This window comes from Manihot esculenta, chromosome 12, assembly GCF_001659605.2.
Source record: "Manihot esculenta cultivar AM560-2 chromosome 12, M.esculenta_v8, whole genome shotgun sequence".
Taxonomy (NCBI): Eukaryota; Viridiplantae; Streptophyta; class Magnoliopsida; order Malpighiales; family Euphorbiaceae; genus Manihot; species Manihot esculenta.
The window spans coordinates 31,944,646-31,957,483 of record NC_035172.2 but is presented as its reverse complement, the minus strand read 5'-3'; the positions used below and the strand labels follow the sequence as shown (position 1 = coordinate 31,957,483).

The window sequence follows — 12,838 nt, the reverse complement described above, 5'->3', positions numbered from 1 at the left end:
TCAAAAAAGAATTCAAAATAAACCTCCTAAACTATTTATTGATGTTCAAAAAACCCTAATTTACCTTTTTCCAAATAAAATCTTCAATTTTGTCCTTCAGTCTAAACAAATACCGAGTTTATATAGTATTTTTATAATAATTTATCATTCTTATAACAGTTTGTCGTTTTAATTTTAATAATTTATAATAATTTAATTCCTATAATTTGAGTTAGACTTTTTCGATTAATAGTTAAATTAACGAATTAATCAGAACTACAAAAACTCAGAGACTATCTTATTTCCTATTAGAATTACCGGGACTAATTTTTCTAAACTATACAATAAATTACCCTAATAATAACATACCACTTTTCGGAGAGTTAAACAGTCACTTTCTTAACTTTTCTAAGTACCTGTAAGGAAACTATAGCATGCTAAACGAATCACTTGGATACCAACACATATCTCTTAAAATTTAAAGATCGAACCTTTCTCACTGCCGACTCTGATATCGTTTACGATGCTGGCCAAGAGAAATGAACTTCAGAGTAGAGACAAAAGGATATAAAAGTAAATTCAGCACAGCAAAATGAAAGAAACAAACCATATAATATTTTTCATCAATTAAATTAATAAACATGAAAATACAGAATGACAACATCTTCTTGTTTACCAAATCATGTATCTGGATTGGGGATGCGATATCTTATATGACAACTAAAGATAAAAAAAATATTTTTGGCTTAGTTGCATGATAAAAAAAAACTGCAAAATCTTGATCTGATAAATTCTCATATTACTTATTAATGGTATGGATTTAAGTGGAACACTTGACAAGCTGGCTTGTATGACCTCTTGGTTGCAGCCTGCTCAAACTTCTTGGAAGCAGCTTCATTTTCTTCTAAGCTTGTCTGTACAAAAAAGCGAATCCACCAAGTCGAGCTCCTCATTTTGGCCTGCACATCAACATCAAGTTCTTATTGACATAGAAAATACAATATGCAAAATGATTCAGCCCCATGAAAACGGACTGAGCCAACAATCAGTCATGACAACTAATATTTCTTAATATCAACAAGTATTCACAATCTTTAGCTAATATCTGTGGTTTATCTGTTTACTCTTTTTGAATCTTTACAAAGTTTGATGCTTTTTAATCATTTATGCATTACATCTCCTTCATTTAGGGTTACCATATTAGCTGAACCTGCTTATTTTATCATTAGGTACAGACAAAAGTTGACAACAATTATGCAACTCACGTCAAGTTTAAATTAAAGAAACAGAAGTCGGATTAATTATCTAGAGCACCTTTTCCTGCTTAACTAGTACATATGTATTATGATCTGTTGAGCACATTAACTTTAGGATTTTGCGTCAAAAATTTGAGAAAACTGACTGAAGAGTTAAGGCTGATACAACTCAACTGACAGACAATCATATGAACATCAGAACTACATCCTGGTAAGATTTTTAAAATATTAGTACAAGAACTATAATGAACAGTACACAAAATAAGATAAAACAATCCAGAAAGCATAATTCACTCAAATTACAACCATACGCATGTTATGGATAATTCAAAATCTGGATCACAAGTTTCTAAGTAATATAGCTACAAGACAAACAAAGAAAAAAAAATGAAACTACAAAAGCACTACTAATCACTCACCGGCCGTCCAAATTTAGACAACTCTGCTACTTTAGCTCTCTGTTGACCAGGATACCCTAAATGCAAAAATAGAAGTGGTAAGGTTACAGGTAAACAATGAAGCCAAACAATTAGTTACTGCTGTGTTCACTGCTTCCACTCCCTCCCCGTCACCTGAACCCACAAGCAGTGGGGTGGGGCGGTTGGTAGATGAGAGAAAGAAAGAAAGGTAATGATGCTGTTAGTTGTTACATCATTAAAATTTCCTTCTATGTACTATTAGATAGTCTGGAAGTTTAAAGGAAATTACCAGCAAAAATAACAAGTCCATCAGAAGCCACCCTTGCCAATTCTGGAAGAGTCCTGTTCAGGTATTTTGGAGAGAGATAATCAAGAGCATCAGACACAATAACCATAGAAAACGACTTGGACCTGTAGGGCAGAGGGAACTTAATATCAGCTACGCGGACAATGCCCTTGTGAATAGCACTCTTGCACTTTGCATCTGCATCCTCTATATCATATGGTTCAACACCCCATGCTTCAGTTTCTTCTTCTTTCAATAGTTCAGATACCACTGAACAAGTATCAGGGCCCACATGCAAAACTTTGTGCATGCTGTCACCATATGCTTTCTTTAGAATGGGTATCGCTCTCTGAACTTCTAATGTGCATGAAAAGTCACCTAAGAAGAAACAAAGTCTAATTTCCATCAGAAGTTCAAAACTTATATTGAACAAAGTCATATGTCTACAATAATGCTTTATCTGCAATGTTTAAACTCCAGCAGCGGTCACAAATTTCATTCTGATTAGCAAGTGAAACCATTTTTTTTCTTTTTTTCTTTGAAATAAAATTGAAATTGACCAAAGCATTTAAAGTAGCTTTACTGACAGACATCTCATATTCTTAAATTGGGAACCAATCTTGAATTCTATTGATTCAAGAAAGATGATGGTCAACTCCAGTGATGAAATAGTACCACTGTTGTTGAAGGCATCAAGGCACACCACGCATAGCTCTCAGTGCCTCTGATGACACAAGGCAGTCAACATCTAATCTTGATTGCCTAAGGTGCACGCCTTGTACCAGGACAAGGAGTATCAAGGGTGTACCTCAGCTAGATTTTAAACTTAAAGCACACATTACTTATCAACTGATTACAAGTGAAATTCATAATCCACTTATAGAGCAACAAGTCCAATCCTTTCAATATTTGCTCATAAGCAACAAAAGATTAAGTAATTTACCTTCAACCTTGCTGAGAGCTTCTTTGTTGCCTCCAAATATGCCTGTATTTCAAAGATTAAGAGTTGAATCAATAGATCTGCTCAAATATGCAATTAATCAATACACATTATGATAGAAATCTCTGAATACAGCACAAAAACTATAGAACAGAAAATCCCAGTAAATAAATCAGAAGATGAAGCATTATTATTAGACAGGTGAAATACGAACCATGACCACTGTAAGCATAAGCGATAAGAAGGAATGCACCCTGCAATTTTAAACCGAGTAACGGGTATCATTACTATTCAGAGATCGGAATCAACAAAACAAAATCTCAAAAAGCATAATAAACAAATAAAGCTAGAACGCTAATTACATACCAGAAGGATGAGGCCAACAGACAACAAAGGCGAAGACCGAGATTTAGAATGTAAAGCTCCAGAGAATGGGAAGTTTCCGGTGTCGACAAGTCGCCGAGTTGAACTAACTTGCCTCCTTGACATGATCTCTAATACTAAGCAGTTAGTGAAACTGAGCTACAATTAAGAGTATAAACCTGCAAAAAAGCGTAAAATCGAATCAGATAACTTCGTGTGTCCATCAAATCCTTCAGCGACTCCAACACACAATGAAGTTGAGAAAAAAAAGCGAATCGGAGAACAGAAGAGAAGTGATCGATGAGGAAGAAGAAGCTGCTAAAATTGGAATCTGAAAGAGGAGAAAAGAGAAGAGTAAGATACCTTTTAGATGGAGAAGTGATGCGAGGAAGAGGAGTTTAGATCTGCGTTTGGGTTTTATGGCTACTGGATAAAAATTACTTCAATTAAATTAAAATATTTACAGAGCTGAGTGCACTAGAGACGAACATGGTGATTACGAATAAGCATTAAAGCGCGTTGTTTGTCGGCGGTGGTAATTGGAAAAACGGTACCGTTCCAGTCAACCTTTATACTACTTTTTCTTTGTTTTCCAACTCATTCCATTTGGTCTGGCGACCACGCACTTACAGCTCAGGTGGAAGTGGAGCAAAATTGGGGCCACGCATCTCAGCTTCCCATTAATTTTTCCCTTTTTCTTCTTTTTTTTTTTTAAATTATTTTTAAATTGAAAATAATTTTATTAAATATAATTTATTAAAATTATTATGCTATTAAATTTTTGTACATTACTATTATTATAAATTATTTTTTACAATTTAAGACCCATTTGGCAAATTATGCTATCAGTGTTTAAATACCAAACCACACGCTAAACATTAAAGCGATTGCCAAATGGGTCTTAAAATTTTAGTTGAAGCTGTTCATTTATTGTGTTAAGTATTATTTTACATAATTTGCAATTTGATATAAATATTTGTAGTATTCTTTTCTAGAAATTGAGAAAAAAAATTAATATTTTATTTCATCAGAAATTTTGATAGGATAGTTTGATAAAAGAAAATGTGGAAAAATCGTGAAGTATCAACTCTCTTTCTTACTATTTCTCAATAAATTAATAATTTTGCTCACATAAAGGTTTTCTATGCCCAGGTTAGTTAGCTACGTGGATCGCATGATTATATAAATAAGAATATTTTTCCATTACAATAAAATATATTTATCCTAAATATATAAGAAGATAAAATTGCAGTAAAACATAACATACAAAAAAAATTTATTGAGATTGTTTAAAATATTCAGTTAATTTATATAAACAGTACACCAACTAACTAGATGTAACGTTTGTTTGGCCATATCTTTTATTTGAATTTTTATTCAATAGAGAAAAAAAAATAAAAGTTCAGAATTTTTATTTAATATTTAAAAAATATAATATAAAAGAATTTTTATGTTTCTTTAAATTAAATGTATTTAAAACTAATATGATATTAATAATGACTATTACATTACATTATATATTAAAATACCTCATCACTTAATAAAATATATTATTTTATTAATATTTTTAATAAAAAAATATAATAAACTAAAAATTAAACATCACAAATAAATATAAATCATTCAATAATACTAAAAATTATTAAAAATTGTACTATACTCTAATTTAATAAAATCATGATATCTTTAAATATAATATTAATACCATAAAATAAAATTTTTTAAATAAAAATAAAATAATTATAAATTATAAATTATAAATTACATAAAATTTATATATAAATAAATTATAATTATAAAAAAATAATAATAGATAAAAGAGAATATAAAAAGTTATTATATTTTATATAAATTATAAATACCATTTTTTATTTTTAATACATAACTATTTAAATAAACTTTAAATTTCAAAAAATTTTCTTATTTTTCAGAAGAGTTTAAAAAAAATTTCTATCAAAATTTTTTTTATAATTTTATCTAAATACTCTAACTCTTCTTTTAGCATAAATAATTTTATAAAAAATAAATTCAAATAAATTTTTATAAAACCATTCATAATTTCTTCTGTTCTAAAATTTTAATTTCTTTTATTATAAAGAAAAAAAAATTTTAAAATTATTTAAATTAAATTTTTATAAAATTTTTAATTTCAAAGGAGGGTAAACATAACTTATTAATTTGAAAAACCACGTTTAACTTTCTAAAAATCTTACCAAACGAAACAGTAATAGTAAAATATATAAACTTCATTTTACAACATAAACCCCTTTGAGTTTCTATTCAAACAACATTAAAATTTATTTTACCTGCAGTAGCAAATTTTTAGGTTAATTTATTGACGGTGAGATTTGTATATATATATATATATATATATATATATATATATATATATATATATATATATATATATATATATATATATATATTCTTTTTCTATGTAATATTTAGTTAATTTTTTACTATTTAAAAAAATAAAACAAATAAATCGATAGATTTTTTTTAAAAAAAATTGAGAAATAATTTAGTAACAAAATTTTACTCTAATGAGAAATTTGAACACTAAGGATAATAATTTACTACCTATAATAAAATTATTATATGTCAATAATACCCACGGGCAAAATCAAGAGCTACCAAAACTAGGAGTTCAAAATTCTTATATACTCCTTACCCAAAGAAGATGCCATGTTACTCCTTCCCCCGAGTTGCCAATTCAGGCTGACTAGCTTCCTTGAGATACCAGCGTGCTGGCTGTTCAGATACATATTTCTCGGTGCTTGTACCACTGCATATCCCCAGTAAACCAGTCATCATATTTTCTTCCGCCGCAGCTATCAATGCTCTTCCATTTCTTCCTCACAATGATTGGCTACATTATCATCTCGAATGCAGCATGCTTCGTCTATGTTGCCAAATCTTTTCTACTCCATAGGATTCATCAATTCTATGTCCCTTCAAGAACATATTTACATGCCTCATGATTACAAATGTTTTAAGCACTAGACCGAGAGTTGTTCAGACGTAGACTAACACCCATTTGAACCTTTCATCTAGCTTACGTAATTTTTGAAACAAGAACAAAGATAACCAGGCCACGTAAGTTTGTTACTGTTCAACTGCCATGCCAGCATCATCTGTACGTGAAGGCCTCCATTTTCTATCAAAGAAACCCCTTTCCACTACATTCTGGGCCTTTAGTGTCTCGTCCTGTGTCTTCAGCTTTTCATCAATGAGTTCCAGCAATTCTTGCAAGCCAACTCCTGTTATAGCAGATATTTTGACATGGGGACCATGCTGAGCAGCTTGAGACTGCAATTCTATCCCCAAGTTATTTAAGGTCTCACCTCGTTGCTCGTCCAAACTCTTCAACCAATGGTCACCCACCTTCTCTTGGTCATCTTCTGACAACAGCCAGCCATCTGAGTAATTTTCTTGCATGTTCTCTATTGTCTCTTCATAATCCTCTTTACTAGATTCCATTACTAAAGAACTATTACTATTGCCCCTGTCATCTTCTAGTTCTGATGATACCTCAGATGCATTATCATCTTCATCAACAGGCCAGCTGCTAGCACCACCATCGTCTACAGAATCATCAGCGCCCATTTCTCCCTCTTCATAATCAATCTGAACAAAAAATAAATTAAGACATTTGCATGTTGACCAGCATTACATTCTTTTTCATTTGTGTTGTTCCTTTTCCAGTTAATTTGGAGGGGGAAAAAAAAAGAGGGAAAGTATTCATTGTAGAACCTTATTCCACACTTCAATCATACTCCGGAGTTTCTCTTCCGACACTCCTATTTGCTGAAGAACTTGCAACACTGTTGTGCGATGTTCCTCGAGATTAGGAGCAGTGCAGTCTATTACATGCTGCACCAATATTTTTCCAACACATTAGATGCACAATTTACTCGAGTAAAATCTCTACATATGGCAAACCATATAAAATCATTTGTCACAGTGAAATGATAATAACAATAAATGAACAGCATTGATCTCAAGGCATTCATCCAGAAGGATATGAAAGGACTGATAGAATTTGACATGAAAATACTGGTTCTTGAAATAATTCTTTTTTCAGCATCAGGTGTGACACCAACTTCCAGAAGAAACCTATACACAATATTACCACTTTAACACTAGATAAGCTTACTTGAAAAGCAAGGTGGATGAAATACAGTTATTACTAATTAACAAAGGCATACTTCAGGTCTCACCATTTCTGTCCAATTGTTTTTCTTTTTCACCTTTTTTTTTTTGGTTTCCATCTCTATTTCAAAACCTTGTCTTATGTTGGAGTGACACAGACAAACTTTTTAACCAACCTAATACCATATGAGGGACCATGACAAATGTTCAGAGGTCCTATCAGAATAAAAAATGACCAAAAGGTCAGAAATGAAAGGGCAATGAGTTCTCACCACAAGAAGGTCTGCTTCCACTACTTCTTCCAAGGTTGCATGAAATGCTTCCACTAACTATTAAAGTAAACAGGAATGATAGAAAAGAGTTATCATGTTGATTAAGAAAAAAATAAAGAAAGCAGCTGCACATACTTGTCAGCTACCTGCACAGGCAAATCTGATATAAATCCCACGGTATCACTAAAGAGCACTTTCCTCCTGAATATTATTGTTTAATCAGATCAAGTGAGAAAGAGTTATATTTTGACAATATTTTTCATTCAAGAGAACAACTGTTCACAAGTCCCAGAACACGGCAAGGAACATAGGTAAATAAAAATAAATAATTAACAGTGACAATCTCACCCTGAAGGAAGAATAACACTTTTCAGTCTTGGATCCAGTGTTGCAAACAATCTGCAGGAACCAGAACTCCAAGTAACCACTAAGGAGAAAAAGATATAATAAACTTCCCTAACGTCAAAGTTGCTTTAAATAGGATTCCAAATTTAAACATTGCTTAAGAGGATAGAGAATTAGAGATACCGAGAATCACTATAAAGCTCACTCTCTGAGAGAGCACTGACCAATGTAGACTTTCCCTGTGAATTGAAAATAAAAAGATAATTGTGTCTTCAGATTGTGTATTTTATTATTTATCAGTTAATGAGGAAATTTTGATAAGATTTACATCACTTACAGCATTCGTGTACCCTACAACAGCAACAGTGGCTAAACCTTTATTCTGAAATCCACCATGCCTCTTGCGAGCGGCACGTTGTAAAGCTCGTGTTCGACGAACCTCTTCAATTTGGGATAACAAATGGTTGCGTCTTTCTAATATTCTGATATCAAAGTACCCAAGTTAACATATGAATACACAAGTCAAAGATAAATTGCATATTGCAGACACAATGACACAGCACCATAAAGAGTATCTGATCTCTGACTCATGACTAAAGTCCACTTAAAGGAAGAGCCTGTTACATACAAGAGGACTACATATAAGAAGAAGGTCTAGCAATAGTCAAAGAAGTAATCAAGAATGTTGGTAGTAGAACAAAGCTGTAACAGAAGTTCAAAATAGAGTTGAATGGCGGAAATAGTTATTGTAGTTATATAAGCTGCATAAAATACAGATATATGGACTGGGTGTTGAGTATTCTGAAGAAATAATAACATTACAGAATATCTTCTCTTTATTTCTTTCTGTTTTGATCCTACATTTTCTCTTTTTTCCTGTTTATTTCTCTTCCTTTCTGCTTCTAGACCTTAAACAGAGCAGTTATGGATCCAAACCCCTAACATGCCATCATTTGGTTTATAACCCGGATGAATCCAGCAAACAAGACTAAGCAAAGGCTCTGAAAGCAAGTAACAATATCAGTGTGAAAAAAGTGGTCAAGGGTAATATTAGGAGTTGAATCCTCCTTAATTAATATCTTCAACAGACAAGAAAAAATAAAGAGAAGCCACAGACAATTGACTCAACTGTTTCCTATATAAGTTTTTAATGTAAAGTAAAATTAGAGCTTTTGAATCAATTGGATGATCAATGCTGATATAGAACAGATCAGGTACACCTACTTGACTCAGGGACCATACATTCACTCTACCAAACTGACAAAAAAAAGGGGGATCAAGAGATTTGTATATGATGTATTGATGTTACAGATTGACATAACAAACTAACCTGATAAAGCATGAGTTTATTAAATTTAAGTAAATGATATCAAAGAAGCTACTAAAAATTCATATAATTCTTGTATGAGAAAATATGACAACAAAATAAACACTCAATTTCAAACTTATCCTTTGTGAGGATTCAATTTTAAACATGTACCTTGAAAGATATTCTTATGAAACATACTGACTGAAAAAATAATAAACAAACAATTATAATATATAACTCGAGTAAATCCCTAAGAAAACTCGGAATTTTGGAATTTTCCCAAATACAAGCACTTATTAGATCAGAAATACATGCAGGGTGTTAAATTTCTAGCTTAAAAGGAGGCCAAGCTGGTATATTGCATACTGATGAGATATTAGTCAATCCTCTCATTTAAGAATCTAGAATTCTAGATCAAGAAGCAGACCTTCGCCGTTGCAATTGGAGTTCTGTTTCCCCAGCACCACTAATGAAGCCACGTCCTCCACTTCCCCTCCTGCAAAAAATACCCATGCACATCTAAAAACTGTCTAATATAGATTCCTGATTAATGAAAACACACATATGCAGGCACATATAACAAAAACACAGAGAGAGTCTCCATATCTATCCATGCCAGGGGACAATCATACCTTGATTGAATCATGCAGCATCTAAACACACTAAATTTTTAAGTATAATAGTACAGAAATCACTAAGGTAGAATATCCATCTAACTGCAGTATCTAAGGTTGAAATAGAGCAAGACAAAGAAGACGTGCTGCACAACGATAAATATTATAGGCAACATTATGAGTTGCTATAATATATAAAAATGAAGTATCTGAAAAATATTAATTACAATTAAAAATGAGAAAACAGAAGCATATAACAATGGCTATACAACAAACATCAAACTACCTAACAAAGGGGGAGGGTGCGCCTATTGTAAAAGGAACCAGAAATGATCACCGAGTTCAAGCCATAAAAAACTGAATATTGTATGAGCACAGTTGCCACTTAGATGAACGATAATGTATCTTCAGATGCTGAAATTCTAATTTCCATTTCATGCCTAGGGACCAGCAATAAAATGCCATTTAATTAAGGCCCATAAAAAAGAAAAAAAACATCTAGATTCCTAAGAGTTATTTGACAAGAAATTAAGGCCCTAACAAACTCACCCTCGGGCACTAACAACTTCGGCTTCTCCTGTTGTTCCAAAAGTATGGCGTCCATCAGGGCCTCGTACGCGAACAAGCCTGCTCTTCTTATAAATGAGGGCGGCCAATTCAGACTGCAGACAAAATAACAGTTCCACCAAAAAGGGCATATTGGCACAATCCCATGACAAGATAAAATCGAAATTTAAGCAAAAGGTGTAGAAAGATATCACTGAACTATCTTCAGCACCTGTAGCTTTGCCTCCTTTGTATGGGCATGAGCATTAAAAATTTCTATTATAAGGCCAACGCGGTCCAACACAGGTTTACCCCATGCACGCTGATGGAGAAGAAAAGCACAATAAAAATGGCATCTTATGATCTCTAATCACCTAGAAAGACGAGGATTGAAATGAAAATTCGAAAACTTGCCTCCAAATTTCGTTGCTGAACCCCACTCAGTATAGAATTTACAAACACAGCATCCACTTCGCCCTATTAAAATCATACAGTGAACGGTTAAAGCAACACAATCATATCCAACAAAACACTGACGATCTTCTAAGAAAAGTTACAGTATTACTTGCCTTGGACTCAGATGCATAGAGATGGCATTTGATGGTTTCCACTGTTCCTGGACCAAAATATGTGTCTGCATATAAAAAAAAAAGCATTAAAAGATAAATAGCAAAAAAAAAAAGAAGAAGAAGAAGGAAACATGATAGACTTCGAGGAACTTACCTGCGCGAGCTCTAGAGGATCGGAGTATTGGGTTTTGAACGACGACATGAGGAGGCAAGGCCTTATCGAAGAAATCAGTCTCAAAGTATCCCTCACGTTGTTCCTCGAGAGAATTGGCGAGGCAGAGAGCCTCGTTCAGCTTGGCTTGGAGGAAGGTATCGGGGCGGAGGCGAGGCTGGACCACGAAAAGCCGAGGTGGGCTGGTTGGGTCTCTGTTGAAGAGTGATACGACATCGTTCTTGTCCTCATTTCTGTCATTACTTTGCTGCTTCGAGGAATAATGGGAAGATAAAATGGAAATCGGAACTAGAATTGAAGATTGGGTGTGGGGATTGAGGGATTGGTTTATGGCGGTTAGGGTTTGAGTTAGGGAGTTGAAGCGGTACCTTAGTGCCGATAGAGCCGACATTACTGAAAATTTTTTGGAGAGCAAAATTTGGGCCTGCTTGACTGCTCGTTTGGTTGGAGAGTGCTCCTCTAGTGGGAGAGACAACGGAGAGTAGCGGGACTGGAGACGAAAGGAGTTCGGACTCAAACGACGTTGTAATTGCACAAATAGACTTTTGATTTTTTCTTTTTCAATTAAAATTTAACTTTTTATATCCAATTATATTTTTGTGATTATTTATATAGTTAAACATCATTTATTATATTATATTAATATATTATATTAATATATTTTAAAATAAAATTAATAATAATTTAAAATTTTAAAATAAAATTAAAAATATAAAATTATATATAATTATTTATTTTATTATTTCTTTTAAATTTTTTTATAATTATTTATTTTATTATTTTTTTAAATTTACTCTAAATATTAATATAATTTAAAAAATATGATGAATTAATATTATATTTATAAATTAAAAGAATAATTTTTTTAAAAAAAATTTAAAAATTTATTTTACTATTTTTAAATTATATTATATTAAATATTATTTTAAATTATTTTTTAATATTTCATAACTAATGTATTTAATAAAATTATTTTCTTAATAATAATTTTAAGAGTAATTTATACTAAACAGATTTAAAAAAAATTAGTTGATAATAATTTCGGTTAAAATAAAATTAAGATAAATTATTATTATTATAAATAAAAATTAAAAAGATTAAATAATAATAATAATTATTATTTTTAAATAGAGATTTGAGAGGTAAAATCTAAAATCTTTTAGATCTAATCAAATACACTTTTCATCAAATTAAATTTATTAGTGTAATAATAATAATTTTTAAATATATTTAAAGGTAAAAAATAGTAAATTGATAATTTTATAAGTTTTTAACGATAGAATATATTTATTTAAATATTAAAAAAATAAAAGTATAGATAGAATTATAATAAAAATAAAATATAAAATTTTTTATAATTAATTTTAAATTTTATTAATATAGCGTAATGAAAATATAATAATTTTATTAATTTTTTAACGTTAAAATATAATTAAAATAATTTTAAAATTAAATTTTAATTAATAAAAATGTGCAAAATGTAATTACAATAAAATAAAAAATAAAAACTTTTTTTGGCCATTAACTCATTTTCTAAATACTTTTCTCTCGTGATGTGTTTTCAATATCAAAGAATTTCATAGTTGCATAACATTCTTAATTTTTTAAATTCAAAT

At 31.2% G+C, this 12,838-nt stretch overlaps 2 protein-coding genes across 3 annotated transcripts; both read right to left on the bottom strand.

Moving 5' to 3' along the window:
* Window positions 1–572: 572 nt before the first annotated feature.
* On the bottom strand, window positions 573–3,763 carry LOC110628925 (probable pectin methylesterase CGR2). The gene is made up of 7 exons (XM_021775760.2): window positions 3,607–3,763; window positions 3,247–3,422; window positions 3,095–3,134; window positions 2,884–2,925; window positions 1,944–2,318; window positions 1,655–1,710; window positions 573–938 (listed from the first exon to the last, which is right to left on the bottom strand). Exons 2-7 carry the CDS (start codon window positions 3,367–3,369, stop codon window positions 786–788), a joined length of 789 nt encoding a protein of 262 aa, XP_021631452.1. The 5' UTR covers window positions 3,370–3,422; window positions 3,607–3,763; the 3' UTR covers window positions 573–785.
* A 2,024-nt stretch (window positions 3,764–5,787) lies between these two features.
* On the bottom strand, window positions 5,788–11,747 carry LOC110628498 (GTP-binding protein At3g49725, chloroplastic). 2 transcript variants are annotated; one of them, XM_021775185.2, is made up of 13 exons: window positions 11,205–11,747; window positions 11,051–11,115; window positions 10,896–10,958; window positions 10,714–10,803; window positions 10,485–10,597; window positions 9,749–9,817; window positions 8,350–8,494; window positions 8,196–8,251; window positions 8,016–8,066; window positions 7,814–7,868; window positions 7,668–7,724; window positions 6,997–7,116; window positions 5,788–6,870 (listed from the first exon to the last, which is right to left on the bottom strand). In XM_021775185.2, the coding sequence occupies exons 1-13, from the start codon at window positions 11,611–11,613 to the stop codon at window positions 6,349–6,351; spliced, it is 1,815 nt and encodes a 604-aa protein (XP_021630877.1). In that variant the 5' UTR covers window positions 11,614–11,747; the 3' UTR covers window positions 5,788–6,348. The 2 variants fall into 2 exon arrangements, with proteins under 2 accessions (XP_021630877.1, XP_043805015.1); XM_043949080.1 differs by lacking the exons at window positions 7,814–7,868; window positions 8,016–8,066; window positions 8,196–8,251.
* Window positions 11,748–12,838: the final 1,091 nt, after the last annotated feature.

Bases quoted from the DNA above. Each gene is read 5' to 3' on its own strand.
- LOC110628925 (XM_021775760.2), bottom strand. From the start codon at position 3,369: ATGTCAAGGAGGCAAGTTAGTTCAACTCGGCGACTTGTCGACACCGGA. The intron at 2,319-2,883 runs GTAAATTACTTA...GTTTCTTCTTAG, and splicing joins AGCTCTCAGCAAGGTTGAAG to GTGACTTTTCATGCACATTA. The intron at 939-1,654 runs GTGAGTGATTAG...GTTGATGTGCAG, and splicing joins TGTCTAAATTTGGACGGCCG to GCCAAAATGAGGAGCTCGAC.
- LOC110628498 (XM_021775185.2), bottom strand. From the start codon at position 11,613: ATGTCGGCTCTATCGGCACTAAGGTACCGCTTCAACTCCCTAACTCAA. The intron at 8,495-9,748 runs GTCTGCTTCTTG...CTTTGATATCAG, and splicing joins CTCCAATTGCAACGGCGAAG to AATATTAGAAAGACGCAACC. The intron at 7,869-8,015 runs GTGAGATTGTCA...AATAATATTCAG, and splicing joins AGTGTTATTCTTCCTTCAGG to GAGGAAAGTGCTCTTTAGTG.